Source organism: Nanorana parkeri, unplaced genomic scaffold, assembly GCF_000935625.1.
Source record: "Nanorana parkeri isolate BGI_ZX_2015 unplaced genomic scaffold, ASM93562v1 scaffold443, whole genome shotgun sequence".
Lineage (NCBI taxonomy): Eukaryota > Metazoa > Chordata > Amphibia > Anura > Dicroglossidae > Nanorana > Nanorana parkeri.
In genome coordinates this window covers 306,952-333,514 of record NW_017306711.1, presented here as the reverse complement: position 1 = coordinate 333,514, position 26,563 = coordinate 306,952, and the positions used below count along the sequence as shown (strand labels likewise).

Sequence of the window (26,563 nt, the reverse complement as noted above, 5' to 3'; positions counted from 1 at the left end):
ATCTAGATCAGCAGGACTGTCTGTCCTAACAAGGGGTTAAAAACCTCAAGAAATTGTATGTTAATGCACTTTAAAAAAAAAAAAACTGTTCCTCAGTCTGTCCCCTTATCTGCTCAATGCCATCTATTCTAACCACTAGAAGCTGTTTATAGAGTCCCATGTATAATCTGCTCTAAACTAACAGCTGCAAAAGGTAAGACATTTAAAAAAAAAAAATGTTATGTATGCTGTGTGAAAAGAAGCACAAAGCAAACAAGAGGGGGGTTTCTCAAATTTGACTGCAAAAGTAGAAATACACTTTGAATACAATATGAATTTCTACGTGTTCGACAGTTTGAACAATTATATCCAATCTTTACCTTTGAGATCAAAATTTGAATAATATACCCTGAGCCATAGTTCTACATCACCTTTCCCACCTACGTTACCACCTCTGAAAATTAGATATACGAGGGGGAAAAATGTAAAAAGTGTCCCCATGGTTAAGTAAGGCCCTTTGTGGCACCTGGCTGTGTTTCTGCATATATAGCTGAAAAGCAGACAGGAAGCTGCCAAGGAGCATGCGTCATGACTTCCGCATCTTGGTCCATCACACAGTTCATGCTTATCCACGGACAGGTTTCTCTCTACTTTTTAAAAGACAATGTAGACTACGGAGTCGTAGTCACATCCATGGTACCCCTCATTGGTGACCACAGCTCTTTAACCTTGGTGCAGCCACTGTGCTTTTCAGGTGGCCGCATCCACATATTCTTAAACCGCAGCACTAGAGCTAATCAATCATATCCTCCTATGCACCGGTCAGTACACATGCCCAGTATAAGATCTGGATTGGTACTGCTAGATGGCAGTGCAAATGATATGACTGACCAGCCACAGTGTGACTATGCTAGTAGCTGTACACAAGACAGCATTATTGAGAAAATAGCCATGTATAGGCATACCCATTGTTCTGATCTACTATACTATTACAAGTGGTCCTTGGGGTCAGGCTTCTTTAAGATCCTCTAGCTGTGCTCCTGCAGTATACCTCCTTATAACCATCCAAACACAATCATACTCGCTTCTTTTATTCTTTCACAAGAGTAGAAGATGAAGAGTAGAAGATTAATGCGAAGTCCACTAGACATGGACAAAGAGCCTTTTGGGTAAACGGATAATTTTCCCACGAATGGTGCTTGAATGATTGCTCAAATAATTAAGGAAGAACTTTCCCAGGTTAACATGGTTAATTTGTGTCTAAGGTAATACAACAAAGCTTTTGCTAAAGTTACTTGGGACAGCAGATTCTAGTAAAATTAACCTGGTGTGGCCATTGGTATTCTGGTATTTTTGTTGTGGTGGTAGTTGTGCTCTGATGTGGTCCGATATGTGGTTGTAATGCTGCTTACCATTGTAGAAACCGATGGTAATATGTTGAAAAGAAACCATTACAAATTGAAACAAGAGGTAAACAAGATTTATTTTTGACTATGGTCACTTACAAGTGACAGTATACTCAAATTCAATACATCAGCCTTGATGTAGAAGATGTAATAGTGGCTAAAATAAAAAAACATCTCCCACAAAGTGCACAAGCAGTATCTGCTTACATAGTGGGATTGCGTTATTTGAGAAGAATAAATAGTTGAATTTCTGCATTTAGTGGATTAGCACTGTAGTGATGGTTAACACAAGGGTAGTGTCCGCAACAAAAGGTGGCAATCCATATTTCCCATTAAATATTGGTACATGGGGTTGCGATGTCACCATGTTTCATGTTGCATCCTGAATATGGGTGTAACATGTAACAAGGTCCAAAGGGTAAATGTAGCCTTTAAACAATGCACTAATTTTACCATATTTACCAAGAATCCACTATGGCAAGTAATCTTTTAGAGTAATTTAATCTCCTTTAAAATCAAAATATGTATAAACTCTCAAAAGAATGCCAAAATAGCGGACCATTGATGGTATACAATCTCCCAGTTCCTTAACTAGGATTGACCATGTGTGTACTTTGTTACTTCCTTCTCTTTTCTCAGTTAGGAAAAGATGTGGATGGAGAGGGAGATTCTGGCTCCAAGGTGTACCCATAAGTGCCCCAATGTTCACATCGGGCTGCTTATGCTCAGCCTATGATATTGTCCAACTGTAAATACTTTTCCAGGTTAGTTGTAAATATGATTTATTATTTGCCAGTAATATAAAATGCTCTTATGAATTCACAGTAACTGGTAGATGCAGACAGTAGAGAAATTCTAGTGTAGATCGCACACAGTACTGGACACACAAAGCAAGCATATGGTATGGAAATCATGCAACACGTATTCAAAAGATTTTCTGTTGGCTTTAAGTGAATATTTATAGAAAATTAATGTGTAAACCAAACAGCATTTTACAGATCAAGATGCACAAGACAGGAAATGTAGTATATCCTGTGTGAATGGCTTAGGACACCAGTGGAGTGTCAACCACTTGATGCGTCTCATGTGGTCCACAGTACAGTATGTACTTTAGGAACTCTCTCTTTGCAAATCATGCTAGCTACTAGTTGCTACTTTTTAACCCCTTAATGCTGAGAGGATTTTTAACTAATGCTTGTGGTGTTAAATGCTCTTCTCGATTCTGTTATTTAATGCTATTGGCTGTCACCGTGATCAGGAACCCATTCTACCAGGTCCTAATCGCTACCCTGTGACCGCATGGTCACAGTGCTGGGGAAACATAATTAAGCATGCTCCCGACAGAAAACAGTGATGCATATCAGTGGTGACACAGAATAAGGCCCACCTCTATGCTGCCCCATATATGTGTATGGCTGGAGTTGAGGTGTTAAGCATTCTAATAGACTAAACATTGCCCAGTAAAACAACTGATTAAAAGGATATCAACTAAACCAAAGAACAAAAATTTTATATATTGAAACATAACAGTCCCGAGATGTGGTGGCTGCATTTTTTGGGTCAAAAACATTTTCGGTAAGTACAGAAGATACTTGTAATGCAGTGTCCTTGTAATGGTAAATTGGAAGCACAAACAACCATATCTTCATTCTGTAAACAACTAATCCCATCATCTCCTATGCAATAGAGATGAGCAAAGCCAGACATTTTTGAAGTCCAGCCTGGGTGACAACCATGGCTCCCTGAGCAGATACAGTGGCCACCAAAGGACAGAAAGTTTGTTATTTGCAGGATTAGCAGGGGAAAATAAATGGAAAAAAAGTCTGAAAAAAGTAAACGAACGCAGCCATCATACCCAATGAATAGTAAGCTGCAATATGTTCCATTTTTTGTGTTTCTATACAGTTTTAGCTCAACAGACAGCAATCCTTCTCTTTATCGCCATCCCATAAACTGCCATCGCTGAACACCACCACAAAGTTCTGTAGTGGAATGTTTTAATCAGTCGACAAGTACAGGGAGGACTGTGGGAGACAGGCTGAGCCTTGATTTCTCACAGGCCCCGAGTAGGACAACAGAAGATAACAGGCCTCCCCCTCACTGAGGTGACACCATTGGAAAGTCACCGCAGTTCTGAAATACCCAACTACATGCAAAGAAAAAGTATTTCCACAAATAAATTGATGGCTGCCCAAAAACATTTGGTGTACATTACAGGTTTTAAACATTATGGAATACTTGATGGGGCAGAAAATAAGGCAACATGTAAAACACCACTCTTGTGTTACATACTGGAATAGTTTAAGTCTGTACATGGTCTAAATCATCACAACCTTCCCAGGGTTTTACCGATCACTGGTTTGTATATAAAAACCCTTCAGAAGACATTATTTTCCGGTCCTGAGAATCTAAGAAGTACATATCAATCTTTGAAGTGGAGGTAAACCGTATCGTAATTTTTGTTGGTTTTACCCTAATGTACAAGTATGAACAGCACACTTGCACACAGTGGGGAAGGTAGATATTGTTTCACCTGGGGGTAAAGGCTCTGAGAGTGCCTCCCCCCAAAGGGAGAAGTTCTCCATCCACACACTCAGGTGCACCCCTGATAAATTGGTACCCGGGGCACATGCCCTTAGCTATACCAACATGCTAAGGGGGGCCCTTAGCTTCGGCCCTGCTTGCACATTAGGGCGCACTTACCTTACAAATGCCCTTCTCAAGCACTATTGGCTCGATCTTCAGTCCTCAGCGATTTTGCTGCCATTTCCACCACCAACACTTTTGGGTTCTTGGAAGTCCTCATCGGCCACTGATGTAACAAGTGCCCAGGAGTTACATCCTCCCCAGCACCTAGCCCATTCACTGCATCTCTAAGATGGGCTGAGTGTGTACACTGCACTTTGCATCCGTCATACAGTGTACAAAGGAAAAGGAGAGAGGAAGAAGCAAGGCTGAAAGGACGGTCTAACAGCCAGCCGGAACTGTGGTTCAGGTGAATATAACTCTGGTATTTTAGCTCCCTAGACAAAACAAGCATGTACCCCTTGTAGTGTGGGGGTAGCCCCACTGCAAGGGTTAAGATTTGATTTGCCCAGCGTTCTTTAAGAAAACGGTTACAGTGAAGCAAGATGGCAAACATACTGAACAATAGTTTGTGTTTATTTAAACTTTACATTTCAATAAAAACTAGAAAAATTGTGAAATTCTAATTTTTGACGGGAAGCATATATTAAAGATTGGAAATATTACTGTAAAACTGGAAACTGCAAGGCAATCCTGAAGGATATCCAAGTATACAGTTTTGAAAAAAAACAATATACATTCGTTATTATTCCTCATATAAAAGAAATCATACTTTGCCAAAATATACCGTAACTCTATTCCAATGAGTTTGGGAAAATAATTTATAAAAAATTAAATAAAAAATTATCCTAAAGCAAAAGTATACGCAGTAAGTGCTACTGATTGACTTTTTAATGCAATCAAAGTCAATCAATTGGCTACTTTGGGTAGTTCCAGTCAATTTCCCGGTATATGGGGTATTTTATGGAAGAAAAAGCAGGCACAAACATCACAACCTACTGCCCACAATGGGCATGATACCCAGCAAATGACTTATTACCACTGTACAACCCCATCCAAGTGGGTGTTTGATCACATCTACTGAACAGTAAAGCTGGTTTTCTCTATCAGCACTCACATCTGCACGAGGTCTAAACTTCAGGTCCAGCAATTGCCACCTATTCCCAACATCTAGAATTCAGATATATAATATATTATATATAATAATATATTATACTTAGTGTGACGTTTTTAAAGCCCTGGGTATTTCAAATGCAGATAGTTTAATAGTGTCACATCACAAGAACATTTACCTTAGGGATGTTAGTTATAACTGAACGGATAACCGTTTTAAAAATAATCTGTTTCCATTGAGCTTAAAGATGCACAATTGTGGGCTCTATGTACCTTTCACACTTACAGCAATGCATACAGACAATGAATTGTTACAACATTGTCTAGGTAGGAGATACCATATTCACATTTGTGTATTACTCCAACATAAGTACTCGCAACTCGCATATTACCACTTTCTGGGTGTTTTTCATAAATATATTTGAAGGGTCAAGTAACTAAAAACTGATATATTAAATATGAGTGGATAACAATGGACTGATGGACCCCAGCAATAAAATCTCCCTACTAAAATTTCTATCTCTGCATTCGCTCACCATTAACTCGCACTGCCCTGATTCGTCTGCCAGCAGTTCAAAACATAGAAAACCCAACAGTTAGAGTAGAACCTCCCATTGTCAAAGGCAGGGAAATTGAGCTGGGATCTCTGCCAGAAAATCTACAGCTATAGCCCAAGAGACAGAAGTAGTTATCAGGTGATTCATTCCACTATCATCAAGCCAACAGAAATATTTTTTAGGTAGACTGCCTAAAAACGAAAAACTTGTGCATTTGCTATACAATAAGGATTAATAAAAGGCTCTAGTCATTAAGAATATCCCAAAAAATGATAATTTCTATTGAGTAACCCTGCAGTAAAATTGACTTTATATTTTCTACGTTTGTCTTTTAACAAATACTTTAAAAAAGGGACTTTTTGATTAAAATAATATAACTGCTGTGGGTTTAAAGTGCAGGCACATCATGGTGCTAAAGCCTCCCTAACCCTTCCGCCACAGCCAAATCCCAGTTAGTTCCAACAGGCAAAAGGTCAGACACTTCCTGCAGGGCCCATTAATATGAAGTGTAGCTTCAACGGTTAACAGGAAGGAACTGGAAAGCTGGAAAGTTTTTAGAAAGTGCCATAACAAACTAAAGGCAATTTTTTTCTTTTCTATACATTTTTGGATACAGTGGTGGGGGGTTAGAAGCACAGTCGGGCTTGTATTGCTGTGTCCTTGTTAGGAAAAGGACTTTATATACACTTTAATCCGTCAGTACAATGTAGGATGCAGTCATAGGGAACTGCTGCCAGTAGGTACAGGTACCCAAGTGCCTGCATTTGTTAATTAGGGTAAAAATTAAAATCTGCAACGCAGCATAATGCAACCAGTCACCTCTTTTTGTACATAACTTGCAATGACTGGCACACACTCCAACTATTACAGATACATTTGTTTCCTTATGTTCTTAATTTGCATTCATACATAGAGCAGTTAAAACTTGCCATGTACATTAATGCATATTCAGATTTAATTTGCAGTCATGCTTGCATAAACAAGGTATCCATAAAGAGGACAGCACACAGGTTTATAATCTAGCAGTATTTTTTTATTTTTTTGCACTGGAAACAGTTCTAAGAGGTTCTAATGAGTCTACAAAATAACATTAATCCCACAACTGGGACTGAATGTTTTCCAGTGATGTTACAGCAGCTGATTAGATCACTATACCCCAGACACACAATCCAGAGAATTCTCCCACAGGAGGAAAAAAGATTGACAGCACGGGTTGTTTCTTAGAAAGGAAACACTTTCTGGGTATTTGTAAAGACAGTGCACAGGTTCTCTACCCACGGTCATAGTTGGTCTACCCTGACACAGGGAAATCATGCCACCCTAGCCATACTATAAAAGACATCATTTCAACTTACAGTATCAGCATGACATATCAAAAGCAATGTATGACCCTTGACATACTCATTTTTGCAAGCTATTCAGCAAGTGCTCACCTAAAGGAAACAGCTTTAGAACCATCTGACATCTTGACAAGGGAAAATTGAATGCAGAAAGTGAACTGCACGCAGAATGAATCATGATGGTGTTCACATGACTACATGGCTACACAACTATTCTGTGTTGATTTTCGAAAGGACCATAGATGAAAATAAAACGTTTGCAAATATCACTCGAAGTTGTTCATCCAATAAATATGCTCAATTCAATAATGCCATGATAATCAAAACGCTCATGCCACTTTCTCTGTCTGAGCTGGCAGTCCCAAACCCTGCATAAGCTCCTAGTTGGATGGTGTTGGAGTTTACACCAGGAAACTGGTCCTCCCTCCTCTTCCTTCTTCTCACGTGATGCATGACAACTGGGTGCGAGGAGGAAGTCCATCATACCCAGAAAAACTATTTTACCAAGGCATGGCGAAGAGGACTATCGGCTGGTGGGGGATGGAGTGTTACCTGAATAGGCAATGTGACAGATTAAGAGCCCCCTCATGCAAACTTAAAAATTCTATCCTACGTAGCCAGGAATTCTGAGGAGGAGGTTATAAAAAAAAAAAAAAGGAAACATCTCCACTTTAGCTTTCCTATAGAAAATAAAAATCTGATTGATTGTTGCAGACCACAACACTCAATCTTCCAGTTTTTATGTATGAACACCTATGTAGTTAATGGACTCCAAATCAAATTTTTTTTTAACCATTTTATTCCCGAAACATAAAATGTGCAATCCGCAACTGTTTGCTGGCTAAATCACCTAACAGTTCTTTATACTTCCTCCATGTTCGAATGTAGAATCTTAGTACCTGCTCAGATGTTAGAAAGTAGTCTCACTTTACTGGTGGTACAATTCAGAATACAGCAGGAAAGGGGAGCCTTGCAGAAGAAAATATAAAAGAATCAGTGGTAGAAGGAGCAGATCCAAGAACCCCAACTGATGTGACCTCTCAGAGTCTCTACGAACTAAAAGGGAACCATTTGGCTTCCCAGATCCCACCCATAATGATCAGGTAAGAGTCTCAGTAAAAAGGTTATGAAACACACCAAGCTTTCTGCTCTTTGAAATGTAGCTGCCTTGGGCCAAGGTTGTTCCACAATCGTCACTTCTTCCACTGCAGGTTTTTTTTTTTTACTCTCCGTGATTTATTTGCATGTATAAGTAAAAGTAAAATCAAATAACAGTCGAGCCAATCGTAAGACCAGTGTTGGCTGAAGAGATCATATTCCAGTCACTTTTCTGCTCTTATACAACTCTTAGAAATCTAGCCTGAAGTAAGAGGAACAGAAATTTCATTAAACTCCTTTACTACGTGTTATACGCATACGAATAAGTAATGGCCAGGGAAACAGACGCACACCTCTTAGCATAGCTCCCAAATGTGCCTCATGTGGAACCAAATCCTTCAGTCCCTCTGATCTCCTAAATTTAAATTTTAAGCCCGATGTATAGATCTCTATAAAAATGTATTGCGCAACTATCAAAAGTGTTTTACTGCACTAAACCTTTTATCCAGCCTTAAATTATTCCATTTGTTATTTCGAAAAGCCAACAAAATGATGAAAAAAGCAATTTTGGGTTTCACCAATCATTTTTGGTACATTAATCTTCATGGTCCCTATTGCTACAGGCGTGACATTTTCAGCTATATTTTGTATCACTTTCCCATCTTGCAGAGTTGGAAGATCTGCACTTAGGATGGCTAGTAAACAACTTCAGGTCAAACTGTACATCACTCTCTCAGACACCTACTGTTAAAATAGGGTCGCCAAACACAGTACACTTTAGGTGTTTTTTTTACCTCTCCTATAAGGAAATGCCAAAAGGTGGTTGCAGGGCTCCACCCTTGCATCTCTTCAATGGCGTAAACGTTTTCTCCATAGTGAATTCAGATCAAACAAATATACTTTGCCAAGAAAAGCATTCTTCACATTTTTGTCCAAGCACTTACAGTCGTCATGTTTCCAAACTGCTGGCTCAAAATTACTCAGTTCAGCTTCCCTGGACTTCCTTCTCCAGCACAGGATCACATGGGACAGAGCAGTCTCCAACAGCTGTCCATCAACTAGCTTGGAAAAGGAAGAAGAGAGAAGGGAGGAGACAGGAGCAAAGGCTTGCATTGCTTTGCCTGTGTTTGTGAAGACACACAATTTGCTAAGACACACAAAGGGTGGCTCAATAGAATCCTGCAAGGGGAGCCACCCTAAAACAGAACATCAGGGCCAGTGTTTAGGTGATTCAGCAGCAAAATAAAACTTTTAAACATCCAGGAGCAGCATCCATTGTAAGTGATTTCATCAGCTTTTCAAAAAGCTTAAAAACCTTTTGACTTTAAGGTCACTTTAAAATAGGACTGTTCTTCCAATGAGACTGCACTTCCGCATTCTTGTGTCACTCTCCAGCTTCAGATGCTGGAGAGAAGCTGATGAAGCAGATCTCTGCTTCATCAGCTTCTTCAAGGGGGTCCTAGGTGACATTAGGGGTCTTGGAGACCCCTGATGTCTCCATAAAGAGGACCTGTCACATATTTTGCTATCACATAGAGGAATTTCTCAGCCCCCTCTGTGATAGCAATAAAGTTAAGTGAAAAAAAAATAGGAAAAGAAATTTTAAGTTTCCCCCCAAATTTTTTTAAAGTTATACATAAAAAAGAATTTAAAAAAAACAACATTTTTTTTTAAAGTCCCCACCCTTACATACACGCATGTAAACATGCGTCAGGTCCGCATACCTGCGAAAACAACGATTGCGCCCATTATGCCGCACATGTTATATATGGCCACGAACGTCGGAATGAGAGCAATAATTTTAGGGCCATCAATCACTGATGACACTAAACTGAGCGGTAAAAGCTTTTAAAGCGTCGCCTATGGCCAATTTTGGGTATGCTAGTTTTTTGCGATTTCGCGAGTGCGCGCAATTTTTAAGCTTGACATGTTTGGTGTCTATTTACCCGACGTGACCCCAACTTTTATATTTTACCAAAAAAGTGGGTGATATTAGTTGTTTTATAACAATGTAAAAAAAAAAAAATTCAAAATTCTCAGTAATTTCTCCTGAATATAGTAAAAAATAAAACCCCCAGTGGTGATTAAATACCACCAACAGAAAGCTCTATCTGTCCCAAAAAAATTGTATAAAATTAATTTCAGTACAGCGTTGCAGGACGGAATAAATGTCAGTCAAAGTACTGCAGCGCTTAACACTGAAAAATGGCCTGGCCAGGAAGGGGGTCTAAACACCTGGTCTTCAAGCGGTTAAAGGATGTGCTGCCCAAGTGCGTTGCGGCTCGATTGGTGCCGGAACGTACTAGATTGCATTCCGGCGGGCTCACATTGTTTTGGGGTGGGATGGGGCTTGGCAGTGCATTGAAGTTAATGGCATCCATGCCAACCCTCCAGCCGCAGTGTGCGATCGCCTGCACCAGGATGCGTGGCACATCAGTGCATGTGCATTTTTTTCTGACTGGACAGGAACGCATGCACTTATGTGCCACGCTTTCCGGTGCAGGTGATTGCACTGTGGCCGGAGGGCATGGCTGTGGTGTAATTGACTTAAATGCACCACCATGCCCCCTCCAGCCTCAAAACAAAGTGAGCCAGCCGGAATGGGATCCAGTGCGTTTCCGGCACCAATCGGGCCGGAATGCTCTGAGGCTGGTGTCAACCAGCCCTAAATTCTTTAGTATGGCCGGATCAAAGCTGGACTGTCTGATCACCCTCTAAGATTTATGGAACCGTGCACCAGTAACTTTGCCTAATCCAGGCACCACTTTATACTCTCTAGTTATAAAAGAAAAATACGTTTAATTTTCTGTCTTGCGTTGGTAAGACAGCCCAACTATTCCTGACTAATATTTACATGAAACAACAAGCGGAGGATGAGAACTTGAACTTCTGACAGGAAAACAGGACTGACGTCAAAGGGCCATTTTAAAAAGGTAAGTGTTCCTCTTAACTGTTACCAGGCAACAAGCAAGACTGGATAGGCAGTCAAGTAGATGTACATCATGACATTATACTCTCAGTACACTGCACCAACACTTCACTTTATCCTTGACACAAAGTGCCAGGGAGCAGTCATGTCAGTCTCCCAAACGAACAATCTTCTATCTGGTTTAGTTATAAAACACAATATAATAATTTTAATTGCTGAAACATCTCAGACACAAAGCAGAAAAGGTCAGAGGAAGAAATATAATCCTTACTTGGTAACAAATTCTTAATATACATAACTTGTGCTGCTCTCAGGTAAACAAAATATTAAAGGCAAGGAAGTCAGCCCCAAGTGTATGTCATATAGAGCAATGTAATGTCTCAATTCTGGTCTTGATCAAAAGTATCTGTACTGCACGTCAGAAAAGGACTATACAATATACAGAGTCTGATAAAGAAGCACACTCTCTACATTGTATAGTTAAAGCAGAACTCTGGGGAAATTATTAACCCTTGCAGTGGAGGAAAGAGGCTTCAGGGACCAGTCTGAAGCCTGGAATGCACGCTTCAATATTCGATACGTGGGTTCTGTTGTCAGCACCTTTCCAACCGACATCCCTTGATCAGATGATCGAAGGAGCACGTAATGCTTTTCTATGGCTGAATCCATACTAGACGTTCAGCAAAGTCTAGGTGCATTCACTCAAGCTGTGTTTACATAAACAAGAAATTTGTGCGTCCCGTTTAGCCCCTTGAAGCAGCTAAAAACACATGTAAGTAGAAGTACATCTACATAGAGGGGAAATGGACCTGGGAAGAATATGTTAGGTCACCTTCATTAAACAGAGGAGAAATGAACAATGTGCATGGAGCCTAAGGAAGAGCAGGAAACACGACTGAAAGGTTCTTACATAAAGCCAGATGGTTATTCGGTCATCATTTTGATGGATGTGGTCTTTAAAGTATGCCTGTACTGCATTTGCAACTTTTTCCTACTGGCCTGAAAACCGTAAATATTACATACTGCAGTGCACCCACCCTTAAATATGGTGGCAGCATTAGTTCTTCTATTTAGCCTTTGAACTACAAACATCTCACCCTCCTCACCACCATTACATAGTTAACAGAGGGTAGCAGAGAAAGCTGATAAATATTACTGTTCAGTGCACAGGAATTTAGAAGGACACAATATTTCGGACAGGACCAACTGATATTTTTCTGCACTTCCTGTCCTCACCCAATGCACTGAATATGGAAGAGCAGCGTAGTCACCCTAGGGGCTCAGCACTCATTTGGAACACAAATGGAATTTAAGGACTGTAGATCTGAACCATAGCCATGAAGCACATTGCCAGCTTGATATAAATACAGTAACCAAAAAAGACCTACACATAGGTTCAGTTATCTTCCACAGCAACCCGAGAGGTCCAAAACTTGGGTCCTGGTCTAATATGTCAATAACACCTTTATATTCAGCCACCCAATTCACACCTATGGATGTCTGAAAATTCATCCTGCAGACTTTTAAATTCTTAAAGTTTAGTACACTTTGTGTTAATGTATAATTGGCAAACTACTCCAAATAAAAACTGCAAAAGTAGAATGGATTCCACACCTTCGGTTATAGCTGGTCAGAGGTGCAAAGCAAATTTACAGTACTGCATCTTGCTGGTCTTTCAGTCATAAAATTAGTGCTTTTACATTACACACACCTTCCAGCTGGTAATCAGTTCAACATTGGGCTCTTAGAACCCTGTCATGCATAAAATAACAGGCAATTCATAATGACATTAACTGGCAACAGAGCAAGCCATTTTTTTCAGTTCAGTGCTGTCAGCTTTCCGAAGATCACAAGCAACTTGTGTCATGGCTAAAGCATGCTAGCACTGCTCAGTCATAACAAAGCACCATCTGAAAGTGAGCTGCAAGAGAAAGGAATGTATTGTGCTCTGGATCCTGTAGGATCTTCCACCTTTATGTACTAGCCCATCGTTCAAATGATTAAAGGGAAACCATTGAAAGTTGACCTATATGCTATCTACTACAACTATCACAGACAATCCTATTCCAGTAAGCTCATAAAAGGGGCTGCCAAATATTTACCCTTCCACTAGAAAAATACTCTTGGGGCTGCATTTAGTTATCGGTCACCCATTGCTACGGCATGATCTCTGCATCAAAAGAACTGCATAAGCCTTGAGGAGGGAAACCCAAGATGGAAGTACCCAGTACTTTTATACATGAGGCTCTTTAGCAGTGGTAGTCAATTTATCAGATAAAGGGGAACCTGAATTTTATCCCTTTACAGAGAACTGCATGTTAGCTTAGTTTTTATAAGTGTGCGATTATTAATTAATTGAATGGTAATAACATATTAAAATCTACCTCTATTTTGGACAAGCTGGCATTCCCTCCTCCAGCTTTATATTATTTTTAACTCATTGAATCCATTTATTACATCTGATTAGAGGACTGAGTGAATCTAGTTACCAAATTAAAACAGCCACAAATTCTGCGTAAGTCACAATTGTAAAATCAACATGCCTTTCAGTTCCTGGGCTATCCAGTGTGGCCGAGTAGTCCTGCAGAGTGAACGGAGATAAAACCTCCGCCAGCTGGATTGTCAAGTTATTAAAGAGCTCTACCAGCAGCCAGGCTACATGCTTGCACCCTGGCAATATATTTTGCCGTCACTGACGGCATAGATTACTCACTTGTGGTTCTATCTACAGTGTATACTATCACTTTAGGATCCCGAGAATCCAGGCAGTCAGGCTGTAAAGCAACCATTAGATCTGCTAGAGACTGGGCTATCAAACTCTCACCTAGGACTACCTGTAACTAAGAATACCTTGTATAAAGTGAAACACATTTACAAAAAAAACATATATAGCTTGTTGCCAAAAAACACAAGTCTACTAATCAGTCCGTCAAATGGCTACAACAAGGTGCTCAACCTGGTCTATGCAGCACAAATTAACAATGGCTGACAGCCTGGAAGAATATATATTTTTCTGGTAAATGTTACACCTAAAAGGAATAGGTTGGTGACTCAAGTGGTGAAATACATGCACTTTGTTTGCACATCTGACAGCAGTTGTTGGATTTCTACTATATTTAATATTTTGGAAAATCTAGTTGAAGATGAGAATAATCTTGTTGTGGCTGAGAGAGTGAAACTTTAAAGGCCAAAAGGACAGTGGTGGGAAGATTTGATGCTGGAATCCGATATACAAAAAAGGTCAAGGGGTTACACAGCAGAACTATAACTGAAACATAAATTTTGGTTGGACTGAACTTTCAGCGGTGAAGGAACATTGGTGTTTCATCAGTGGAAATGTCTGTACTTTCAGTTGCTTTGCCTGTATAGGATACCATTATTGAGTGGGCTCAGCAATTCAGAAGAAGATTTGCAAGTCTGAAATAGTAAGGAGGAAATTTTCTTTTTTTTACTACGGCTGTAGTAGAAGTACATTTTAAAATGAAGCCTGACAGTTCATAGTTTTTTGGCAACAGTCTTAATAGGATGGAAAAGGGATGGTGAATTTCTTTTGGGCACTGGGGGTGCATAAACCAAGGACTTTGCTGTATAAATCAACCACAAACCTATAACGAGGTAGGTCTATAAAACAAATAAAAATTAATGTAAAAAAAAAAAAAGGAGTACAGTGGACACGAGTGCCATGTCTCCACACAACAAGCAGATTACTTCCAGGCACAGACTTACTAAATGAAATGCTGCTTTGTCCTTGCCCTCAAAATGCTCCTTAAGATTACACAGACTTTAAAAGAATTAGCCATAAACCTGATAAAGTCTGAGCTCAGTCTGTCTGCAGGAATTGCCCTGTGGGACTCCTCTGTGAAGAGCTGTTTACAGTTTATCTTCATTGATATCTTTGTTACAGATCAAGGGCCTAGTTTACTGCTTTGTGGCGGTTTGTCCAAGGCCTGGATGCCCATGTTGGCATACATTATAACTTTTTATATAGTAACAGACTGAAGCAGTTTGAGACCATGGAGTAGTACTATGGAAACAGTGATTACAAAAACAAGGACAACAGCTGGTAGCACTGGTTACCGAATTCTTCTAGCAACTTGCACAAATTCAGCATGTACCTTTCAGCATGCATCAGTGTTTACTACAATGGAGCTTACAGTAGATACAATCACATCCTTAAATGATCCTTCTTGTATGCAAATTCAATATTCAGGTCGTCTTCACATCACAAATTTTGAAACCAGTTTATGTCAATTAATTTCCAAATAATTAGCATAACTAAACAGAATATAAGACTAATGATTCAAACTGCTGATCACAGTATCAAAGCACGTATTCTGCAGTCCAAAAATACAGAATCAAAGGAGAACTATGGGGTCAGTGTTTTTCCCCATAGTTCTCCATAGGGTAACGGGAGGACACAAACTGGGGTCCTCCCGTTACCCTAAGCTCAGTATACCGAGATGCTGCAGCCGGAGCGGATCCCGACAGACGTCGAGATCCGCCCAGCCGCGTGAGTGACAGCTGGCTCTGCCTATCTAGAGGCAGAGCCAGCTGTACCCGCCCCCTCCCCTGTCCGTTCCACCAGTCAGCTCTGGCAGATCGGAGCGGGGAGAGGGGAATCCAGCCCCTCTCCCTGTCACGGCAGAGAGCCGTGACAGGATCGAGAGGTGAGCGAACCCGATATGTGTTCGCTCACCTCCCGATCTACTGAGCCGACCTGTGACAGTCTCATTGTCACAGGTCGGCTAGAACTATGAGTTGAGTGGAAATCACTCATCTCATAGTTCTCCTTTAATGTTCCATACATGGGGAGATTAGGAGCCAATTTCACTTAAAATGCTTACTGCTTATGTATAGTGGTTTTAACTTTAATCCAGACACTGATTTATTACAAATGTATTACATCTATAGGTGGACTGCTGCATGACCAAAATGCTCTTTCTCCTTGAGAACAGATTAGGTTTAAAGCAAAGCAAAGTTTTTTTCAAAGTCACCACTTAAACCAAGATAAAATAGGCAAGTTTCAACACTGTAGTTAGAAAACTGCTAGATAGTGTTTTATCATATTTTTATGGTCTACTGGTTTTTTGCACAAATAAATGGGACCCCACCAAGGTTTAAATTTTCTACCCCCCCTTCCATCACTTTAATTGCGCCCTTCCCATATATTATTATTATACAGGATTTATATAGAGCCAACAGTTTGCGCAGCACTTAATACAATTTAAGACAAGATGGTAAGGAGGGCCCTGCCCATGAGGGCTTACAAATCAGAAATATCTGCTACCACATAGTTCCTAACAACATCTTCTATACTTCCATTAAATAAATACACTACACTAGTGATCAAATTGAAAATAGAAGCTTCCAATCAGGGCCGGCCTTAGGCCTTTAGGCGCCCTGTGTGAGAAAGCTTTACAGCACCCCCCAGTGACCACACCCCTCAGTGGCCACACCCTTTAGTGGCCACACCCCCGTAACCACACTCATTTTCCCCAATATCCGCAATATTTAAAAGACTCCTATTTTGTTAAGCCGCAAAGAAACATATTAAAAAATATGATAAAAATAAAAATTTTATTCAAAGGTATTAAACTTGTAGGCACAATATAAGTATTATTATCAAATAAAACAACAGAAGGTAAACAATAAATGTCAAACTAAAATAGAGTCTGTAAAAATAAAGAGTCAGGTTGCATTGCAGATCCCTTTTTTCAAGTAAGTGCATCTAGAAAAGTAAAAATAGAAAACAGAACACAAAACCCAGACTACTTGTAAAATGAATGAATTACTATATGTCCGAATATACGAAAAATATATTCAGGCGCATAATAATTTGTTCGACAATGTGCGGCGGCCATGTTGGCCACTGGCGTGTTCTGTGAATGCGTGCCACCATCTTGGGAGGCAAGGAGCATGACGTTACATGACGCCATGCATGCGTGGCGTCAGGTGACGTCACAGGCCGATATTGGCCCCACCATCTTGGTGTATACCTAGATATATACCAAGATGGCGGCGCCCAACACGTGCGGTGTTATATGACGTCATGCGCCCTGCGGCTGAATCCAAAATAGCATAAAAATTTGGTTTGATGAAACAAATGAAAACTTTTTTAGTTTTCGTTCATTTCATCTGAAATGAATTTTTAGTCTTTAGGGGTCCAAACAGAACCCCTGACATTTCCCTTTTAAAATAGAAAAGAAATTGAGGACACCAAATCCTCAAATTTCTTTTTCAGCAGCCTCAGCACTCAATGAATGGGAAGCTCTCAGTACAGACCCTTCGCATTCAAATATTTACTATCAGCTGTTTCTGAATGGGGAGGAGCCTCTGTACTGAGTGCTTCTCCCCATTGAGGAAATCTTGAATGAACAGGAGGTGATGTAAATCACAGCCTGTTCATTCATAACTGGGGACACATAGTACTATGTGTCCCCAGTTATTTACAAACACTGGAGTGATCAGACAATCGCTCCAGTGTTTGTCCTTCTCACACGGAGGACCGGTAAATATCAATCATATTTATCAATCATCTGCCACGCACAGAGCCACATAAATATCAATCATCTGCCACGCACAGAGCCGCTGTCATCCTGAAACTGACAGGATGACAGCGGCTCCGATCTCCTACCCGCTCGGCCATCCTGACAGCTGCGGGCGCGGCTTCTCTCCCCCTCACCCTCCGCCATCATGACAGTGCTCCCTCCTGCGCCCCCCCCTGAAGTGGGGGGGGGGGCGGACGAGGAAGCGCTGTCATATCGGATAGCCAGCGGTGAGGGGGAGAGAAGCCGCCCCCAGGACGAGCTGTGTCGGCCACACGGCGCCCTTGTTGCCATGGCACACAACTCGCACACCCCTAAGGTCGGCCCTGCTTCCAATGAAAGGAACTCTTTAAACCAAAATCAAACGTCGCTCTTCAAATTTGCTGCCTACTCCATGGTTTCGTTGGTCTTTCTACAGGAACATAAAATTGGTACAGTCTGAATGGGCAATACAGAAGAGCGAATATCTTAAACTGGCCATACACCGCAAATGTCAGTCAACTGGAACCACTTTCAGTCCATCAGGAATTACAAAAATTGATCAGTAAAATAAAATGGATCAGTTGGTCTTTTTCTGCACTTACTCCTATAGGTTTCCAATAGGGATGTCCCGATACCGATGTCATGAGGGGATGCACTTGTACTTGGGCCTGAAAAAGTGGCATCGGGACATCCCTAGTTTCCAAAATGTTAAAGTAATTGCAGAAAATTAAGCAATCTAAGCAATGTAGTCCATTGTTAAGTTGAAACTGGGAAATAAATGGATAGTTTTAATATAGTTTATTGAAAAGTCAAATAAAAAAAAAAAAAAAGGGAAAAAGCTAAGGAAATTACATTGAAACTGAAAGTATTTTTCCAGCAGGTTTAATTGTGGCAATTTCAGAGCCATCTCCTTCAGTAGACTGAAACCACCATTTTATGTTTATATTGCCATTTTGAAAAAAAATGAAATCCAAAGTTTGATTGCTCAGTCAACCTGCCATATGTGTGACTGGCTTTTAGTCCTCTTTTGGGTCACGGGAGTACATTTACCAATGTACTCCTGTGATCCAAAGTCAGCATATAGCGGGCTATTGCCCGCTATATGCAGACAGCGCACAGCCCCACTGCAGCCGGGAAAGATCCCGACAATATTGCCGGGGTCCACTCTGCTGCCTGATTGACAACTGGCTCCGCCTCTCTAGAGCCAGCTGAACCCACTCCCTCCCCTTCCTGTCCCTCCAATGAGCACTGGAGCAATCGAGAAGACTGTGAGCTTAGTGATCAGCGGTTTGTGATTGTGCAGTTCTCGAGCTATAGAGTCGACATGTGACAGCTGCAATGTCACATGAACTATGGGGTCAGTGCTTTTCCCCATAGTTCTCCTAAGGGTAACAGGAGGACACAAACTAGCGTCCTCCCGTCACCCAAAGCTCAGTATACCGCAAATTACAGCTTGCGGTATACCGAGGCAAGGGAGGGGGGGATCTCTGCAGGGAGCCGTGAGTGACAGTCACGGCTCTGTGCACGGATAGATCGAGAAGTGAGCGAGCGACGCTATGTGTTCGCTCACTTCCCGATCTACTGAGCCGACCTGTGACAGTTTCATGGTCACAGGTCGGCTCAGATTATGAGGCTGAGTGAAAATCACTCGCCTCATAATTCTCCTTTAAACTATTGGGAAGAGCACATTAGTTATCCTTTGAAGAATATTCATAGGCTTGTGTTATTTTATATGGGCTTCCAAATCGTAACCTGGTTCTAATGAAAGACATTTAGCAAAGCTTTATATATGTATATGTACTTGAAAATGGTATGGGTTGACAGTATTAATTCGTTAACCAGGCCCACATTCTAACTCAGTTGACTACTTCTGAAAGGAACACATAAATATGTATTCATGAAATGTGCCATGCCCATGGTAAAGCCATCATAAGTGGGCAAGGTCTAGAATACGTAACGCAGTACAGTGATTATAACAACAACAACTCTCTACCTTTTCTGAGATCGACATAACCGAATATCAAATAGTAAAAATAAAATGTATTCTAAATGCCCATTAATTATATGTTAACATTTAAAATTCCTATCCAACAAAGCACAACTTATCCAAAGTACATTGACTTTATTCCAATAAAATGTTTAAGAGGGAGACAGGCAACTCTTCAACCAAAGCCAGGGCCAAGGAACATACTGCAATTAGTCTTCAAGACACTGCACTAAAAACCACTGATCCCATTTCTCCTGGCATGAAGCAACTCTTGCCAAAACTCATTATGTTGCGGATTCAATTGTCATATAAACCTGCCAGATGTATTCCGTCCCTATTTATGAAGCCCATGTGCAAAAAGAATTAAGCTTCTTGAGACACGGACGCTTTATAATTTGCCCTAACAGCTTCAATAATATTGATCTGGGATATGTGATTAAATAAGAGCTGCCAGATACCAAACTTTAGTATTATGTTTTATTTGGCTAACAAAATGACCAGTTTTTATTGCTCTCAATGTAATCTAATGCATTTCCACAGAAGCTTGAAAACATCTGTGAAAACACTTCACTGCTGCAGGAATTCGCAGAGCCGCATGAGGAAGTCTTATTCGAGCACAGACATCAAATGCTCATTGTGTGAATCCAAAGCTTTTATGGGTTCTTGTTTTTGCTACTGGTGAATGTGGAGAATGTAAAGGGAGCAGCCATTGCAACTTGTCATCAGTGTCTCGCTCACAAAAATATATAAAGCGTCATCTATGCTATATTATTATGCGTTTCATTTAAAGCTGCAGCTGACAGCCTACTGCTTTAAAATTTAGCTTCCAATTACACAGCTATCAACCAATTAAAAGCTTAAAAAGCTTAAAATAAAATAATTTTAAAAAGCCAAAAAAAGTAATATTTCCATTTTTGGCAGATGCTAGAGAGTTATCCCCAAATAGTTTCTTATGCGTTCTTATTCTATAAGTGAAAACAGGTTAACCTAACTGAAATAGTAATCATAAAAGGAGTCCTACACTCCCTAAACACTTTTATTTTATGTTGCAAAAAAAAGGCATAGGTGAAGTAGAAACACCAAGAGAATGATAATGAAAAATTGAATTGGATTTACTTTTTATACTCCTCCCTAGGCTAGCCATAACATCACCTCCCCCCCTCCCCTGAAAAAGCATGCGCACTGTTGAAATTAGACGTTTGCATGGCATTACTGCCACTAGGAAATCCTAGTGGCTGATTTAAAACGTGCAAACACATTTTAAATCAGCCCCTACAAGATATATGCCTGCAGTGGTTGCTTGTGATGGTAGGGAATGTTTAGCGGTCAAAATGTTCCCTCCTGTCTAACCACCATCTAGATTCTATGGGTAACTTTAGATTTAGCAGACACTGGTGTTGTTTCAAGCACCACTACCACAGACTCTGAACCCCCCTGCATCCTACCTGACACTATACCCCAACACTGCAGACATGTCACCTTTCTGCCAGCTGACAACTCTGCCACTGTATATTCCACCATTGTTGCCCCTTGTCATCTTTGCAGGGACTTGCACAGAGGAGCTTTTGGAGGAAGGAAGTGCACATTTTCAGGCTAAAGGACAGAGGGAAGCCAACCACTGAATGTACTTGCTTCCTCCATTACTATGGAACTCTTCAAATGCAGCAGCCATTTTTTGGAAGTCCAACATCCAAATTATTTTACTTACTCAAGGTAAGCATTTTCTTTGGAATACCCCACCACTATTTATTACTTCTCCCTCCTAAATTTTGGAACCTTCTATATTATTACTTTGAACATGCAATATCAGGCTGAAGTTAAAATTCACATACCAGGCCTCTACACCCTTATATTGGACAAAGCTGTAGAATTTTGAAGATTCAAAAGCAAAGCGACATTAAAAAGTACCAGGAATCAGATCAAAAGATAGTATGTTTATTAGAACATCTGCATTGTTTTAGTCGACATATAAAACCCAACTAGACAGTTTTAAGCTGCTTCATGAAGCGAATCTGTGAGGTAAGAAAAAAAACTCCAGAAAAAATAATGTATAAACATTATAACAAATCGCCAATAGCATCAGATGTCAGGATACGGTTATTTTCTTAAAGTGATCATGTCCAGTCTGTAATAAACACAGAACAGCCCTTCAGTGGCCTGTCTCTCCTTTCTACCCTCCTTTGCTTGATGTCGGCCAACATCCCCGGGCCCTTTGTGCTCAGTCAGTTGCCGGCCTGGGGAATCTCCCGGCCAGCAGCTGAATGGACCCGGGAATGCATCATTGGTTGCCAAGGCACAGACGGCCCGGTGTCCTAGCAACTAATGAATGGGAAGCTGTCACATTTATTGCTGCTCCTCAGTACATACATGTTCCACTCTGAGCAATGGCATCTCTCTGTATGCTAGATCAGAGTTGGTCTTAATTACCACCAGTTTACAGAATAGAAGACTGGTGGTAATTAAGACGAACTCTGATCTGGCATACATTCTTTTTGAAGAATGTCACAGCCATAGCAACAGATTTTTAAAGTGAAACAATAAAGAACTACCTGAATCTGTGTTGGTAAAAATCTGCTGGAACTGGTAATAGGGTTTTTTTTTTATCCGACAGGTGACCTTTTAGTCCATACCACTAGTAAAGTGGAACTAAGGCTTTATTGAATTCAACCCAGAGTCTGCTGAAAAATTCAACCCACCAGATGCCCAATGATGTCAGTGTCCTGTAACCAACTAACCCCCCTCCCCACCACCCCCCAAAAAAAAAATAGTAGTAAGCATCAAATACAGGCCATAAGATTTTACCAAAAATGTAAATATCTTGTAGTTTATGGCATATGTTTAAAATTTGTCTTTAAAGGTGAAGGCCACATAACCAATATATTTTCATTCTGAGTGGATGTAGAGAGTAGAATCACTATACATTGCTTTTCTAATATTATTTTTGAAGGGCAGCAGCAAGATCTTCTTACTGACTTCACCGCTGTCTTCCTCCACCACAGGCACCACAAGATTATGTAACCTTGTAAATATGTAATTATATATTAGCAATAGCATTTACAAAGTGCAAAGTATATTTTTTCAAAAATACGAGCTTGTCAGAAAAAAAATTTGCAGATTGGCTTGACCACACATCTTCTATAGTTATTAGCATGTTTTTTTTGTCTAACACTTTTGAATATGAATATTTACAGATGGGAATTGTTTTCCACACAGGGAACATGGCCAGATGTGAGACTTCATAGTATGACTGTTCATATGGTCCAAATGACATTAGAAAGTTAACTAGAAAATGAAGGGATTTACACAACTCAGTAATGTCTATGCCAGAAGGAAAACTTGCCAAGAATCATGGGAGCATTCACCAACATCCAAATTCAAATACATAAAAGATTTAAAAAAAAGCCCTATACTTTCCACTGGTGGAAACACATTCTCAATACCAACACAGCCAGCACCAAGACATTTTAACGGAGTACTGAATCAAAGATTTTGGCTCAAGTGCAACATCATACTTGCCACCGATAGGTGCAACCAACTAACACTATAGGAAAATATAGTCAGTGAAAACTCCCTCATCAACTAGAAAACTGCCACCTGTGAGAACATAATGTGAAAGAATGCAAGTGTAAATTTTTGCACTCCAATACCGGTAATAGTTATTTAACCCATTCCTGACTTGTAGTGATGATGGGAATGTCAGATCACTGTGTAAACTCTTCCCCAGCACATCCTAAAGAGTCTCAATGGGGTTAAGGTATGGACTCTCTGTTGGCCAATCCCTGTGTGAAAATGATGTCTCATGCTCCCTAAACCACTCTTTTTCACAATCTGAGCCCGATGAATCCTGGTATTGTAATCTTGGAATATGCCATCAGGGAAGAAAAAATCCATTGATGGAAAAACCTGGTCATTCAGTATATTCAGGTAGGCAGCTGACCTCATTTTTTGGGGACATAACACTGCTGAACCTAGATCCAGAGGAAGGCTCTGACCTATTTGCTTAGCTAAATCCAGGTGGTGACTTTTTTGGGGGGACAGGCAGTATAGGTAGACCTTGGGGCACACACCTGTGCTTTCACTGACAGCCGCTGGTCCCCACCAATGATTGGAAACCAACCACCATGGTGGAAGCCAATCATGGTGATCACATGATATTTGTTAGCAAACAAACCCGCCAGTTGTTACAGTGCCTTACAGACTGCAGAGGTTACAGTGCAACAGTGTAAACAATAAGTAAACTGAATTTTTTTTAAACATTTGATTAAAAAAAAAGTTAAGTGTAAAATGTATATTTTAAAACTGAAACATTTTCATAAACATGGGCAGGGTTGAATCAGCAATGCTGCTGAATTTGGTATGGGCAACTAAGTTTTAATTTTTTTTGTTTAATACTTTTTTTTTTTCATACAATAACATCAGACAAGTTAAAAGAGAAACTTGGCCTGTTGAGCGCCAGGCTTTGAGCAGAAACCATACACTTTATATTGAGCACTTTGGGCTTGGGTACCCTTAGAGCGCTAAAGTGGATAAAAGCAGGCATCATATAGTGTGGCTGCAAGATTCTTCATATATCTCCTGTGTTCAGCTTTAATAGCCTACTATATGCACAGGTTCCCCTTAAAATGTGCACAAGGAAAACAATTTGTCTAATCGTCCAGAACCATTAATATAGTAGATGATTTAAGAGTTCTGACAGATCACAGCCTCTATTCAAGTACCTCATCAAGTTAAAAATAGAAAAAAAAAAATATATAGATTTCCTTATTTGCCAACGCTATATCAAATCACTCAAAGCAGCAATTAATATATACTTAAAAAATAATGAGATGGACATTACCAGAAACAGGGCTTTAGAATCAATCAGCCGAATGTCTGCAAGGTTATGATCAATGAATGACTGCTACGTAAGAAATCTATGAACATCATTTGATATGACTGAAAAAAGTTTGGATGGTCCTGCTTTTTTGAAGAGATAAACTCAACCTTGTATGTAAATCAAACGCTGATAAACCAGTGTGAATAATGTGACAGAAGGGGGAAAAAAGCCCTTTTGTTTAATCCATGATCGTTCCAATTTCTGTTCTATTAGATGGTTACTAGCAGAATTTTAAATCCTCTCCCTCCCAGCCAAATCCATTTTAAACAAAATATCATTCTTGGATCTTTATTGACACATTTAGACTTTATCTAATTAGACGGGATCTTGGATTTTCTGAAGAACTGCAAAACAGCTACAATGGTTTACTCTGCACTATGGAATATGAGTAGTGCACTCTAGAAAAAAGTTTAGAATAGTCCATGTATCAACCACAACTATCCTCAATCATCTCCCAGACCTCTGCCTGTAACACTTCTTTATGTCTGTAGAATAAAAGGACAGTTACCTCTACAATGTCAGAGTTGGTTCTGCTCTCGTGTGGTTCATTGTACTCTGTATACTTAAGAAGGACTTTGTCCATGTCGGTGCTTGCATACTGAAACAGTTTGTTAGAGCCATTGAAAATAATCAGTGCAATTTCACAGTCACAGAGCACGCTTAACTCATATGCTTTCTTCATTAACCCAAATTTCCTCTTGGTGAAAGTAACCTGTGGGGGTAAACAAAAAAATTATGTTCCACAATGTATACTTTCAAATGAATGTACCGTTTTAATATTATGGGACAAAAAACAATGATGTCCATTTTTCTATAGTAAGCAAACTAGTATTTGACTTTGTGCATGTTAGTAAAGCAATTTCTGAGGAGCCAAGTGTTTGTTGCTACATAAACACTATAGGTATGCATGTTCAAAAACATATAAAAGCCTATTGTGTAATACCATGATACAGTTATGACTAGGGATGTACCGATACCGGTTTTTCAGTATCGATATTTTTTTCCCGGTACTCGCCGATACCAAATACCGATACCGGAAGTCCCATTAAGGAAGCCAGGTGGCATGTAAAGTCTCGCCACCCGGCTTCCTGAATAGCATGGAAGGTGTCGCCATGCTCCCTCATCACCAAGTGACAAGGAAGCATAGCGCCGGCTTTCTGGCCAATCAGGAAGCCGGGCGCTGTGTAATGACTCATTGCCCGGCTTCCTGTTTGGCCAGCTTCGACCAACGAGACATTACACGGTGCCCGGCTTCCTGATTGGCTGGGAAGCCGGCTCCATGCTCCCTCGTCACCAGGTATAGACTAGATCTAAAATGTGATATAATTGAATTGATATATAAAAACGGACATGGTGTTCTTGTTGACCAATTAACCAAAGATAGAGATAGAGTTGTTTAACTACAGTGGCCATAGATGAGTTTCGTGCAAACTGAAGACAGTATTTCAGAAGACCTTATACCAACTGTAAAGCTTGGTGGTAGAAATGTCAGTTTGGGGGGCTGCTTTAGGGCCTGGCTAGCTTGACTAGGAACTAGTCTAGGAATTCTGCATCATATTAAAAGTGGTTTCATATTCCAATCAAGCAAATGGTGTGATTCTCCACAATTGGTATTCTGCGCAACAGCATCACAACATTTCAAGAGATTCAACTCAAGGCTTTAACTAGGCCAATCAATACATGCATTTCTTCTTTTCGAGCAATTCTTTAACCCTTTCGCTGCCAAGCCCTCCAGAACATTTTTCAAATCAGCTGGCCAAGCCATTTTTGCATTTTCTGCAATTTTTTCCTATTGATTTGATTTTCAACTGCTGCGTTGCTAGCGTTTGTAAAAGACCCCCCAAACCATATATTTTCTGAAAGCGCAGGCCCGGTAGAATAAAAAGATGGTGATACTAAATTTGTAGGCCCTGCGATAATTGCGCAAATGTTTCTCAAATTAATATTAAACCGATAAAAATACACAATTCAATTGTTAAAACACACCAAAATCAGTATCCGTGCACAAAAAAAAATATTTTTTGACTAAATCTAAAAGATAAAACTGTATTGAGTTAATAAATAACAAATATTAGCAAATTTGTAATTGCGCCTTTTTGCGAAAAGGTAAAAAAATGAAGGTATGCAAAACTGTAAATAATCGACTTATGTAAAAAATTGTTTTG

General features: G+C 40.1%; 1 protein-coding gene across 7 annotated transcripts in view; it reads right to left on the bottom strand.

Moving 5' to 3' along the window:
* The window catches only part of MEF2A (myocyte enhancer factor 2A), a 139,336-nt gene that overhangs the window by 31,562 nt on the left and 81,211 nt on the right, over positions 1–26,563 (bottom strand). For all 7 annotated transcript variants that reach the window (XM_018560259.1, XM_018560261.1, XM_018560263.1 and 4 more), the window contains one exon: positions 24,907–25,110. In XM_018560259.1, the coding sequence (XP_018415761.1) occupies positions 24,907–25,110 (204 nt within the window). The remainder of the gene's footprint in view (positions 1–24,906; positions 25,111–26,563) is intronic.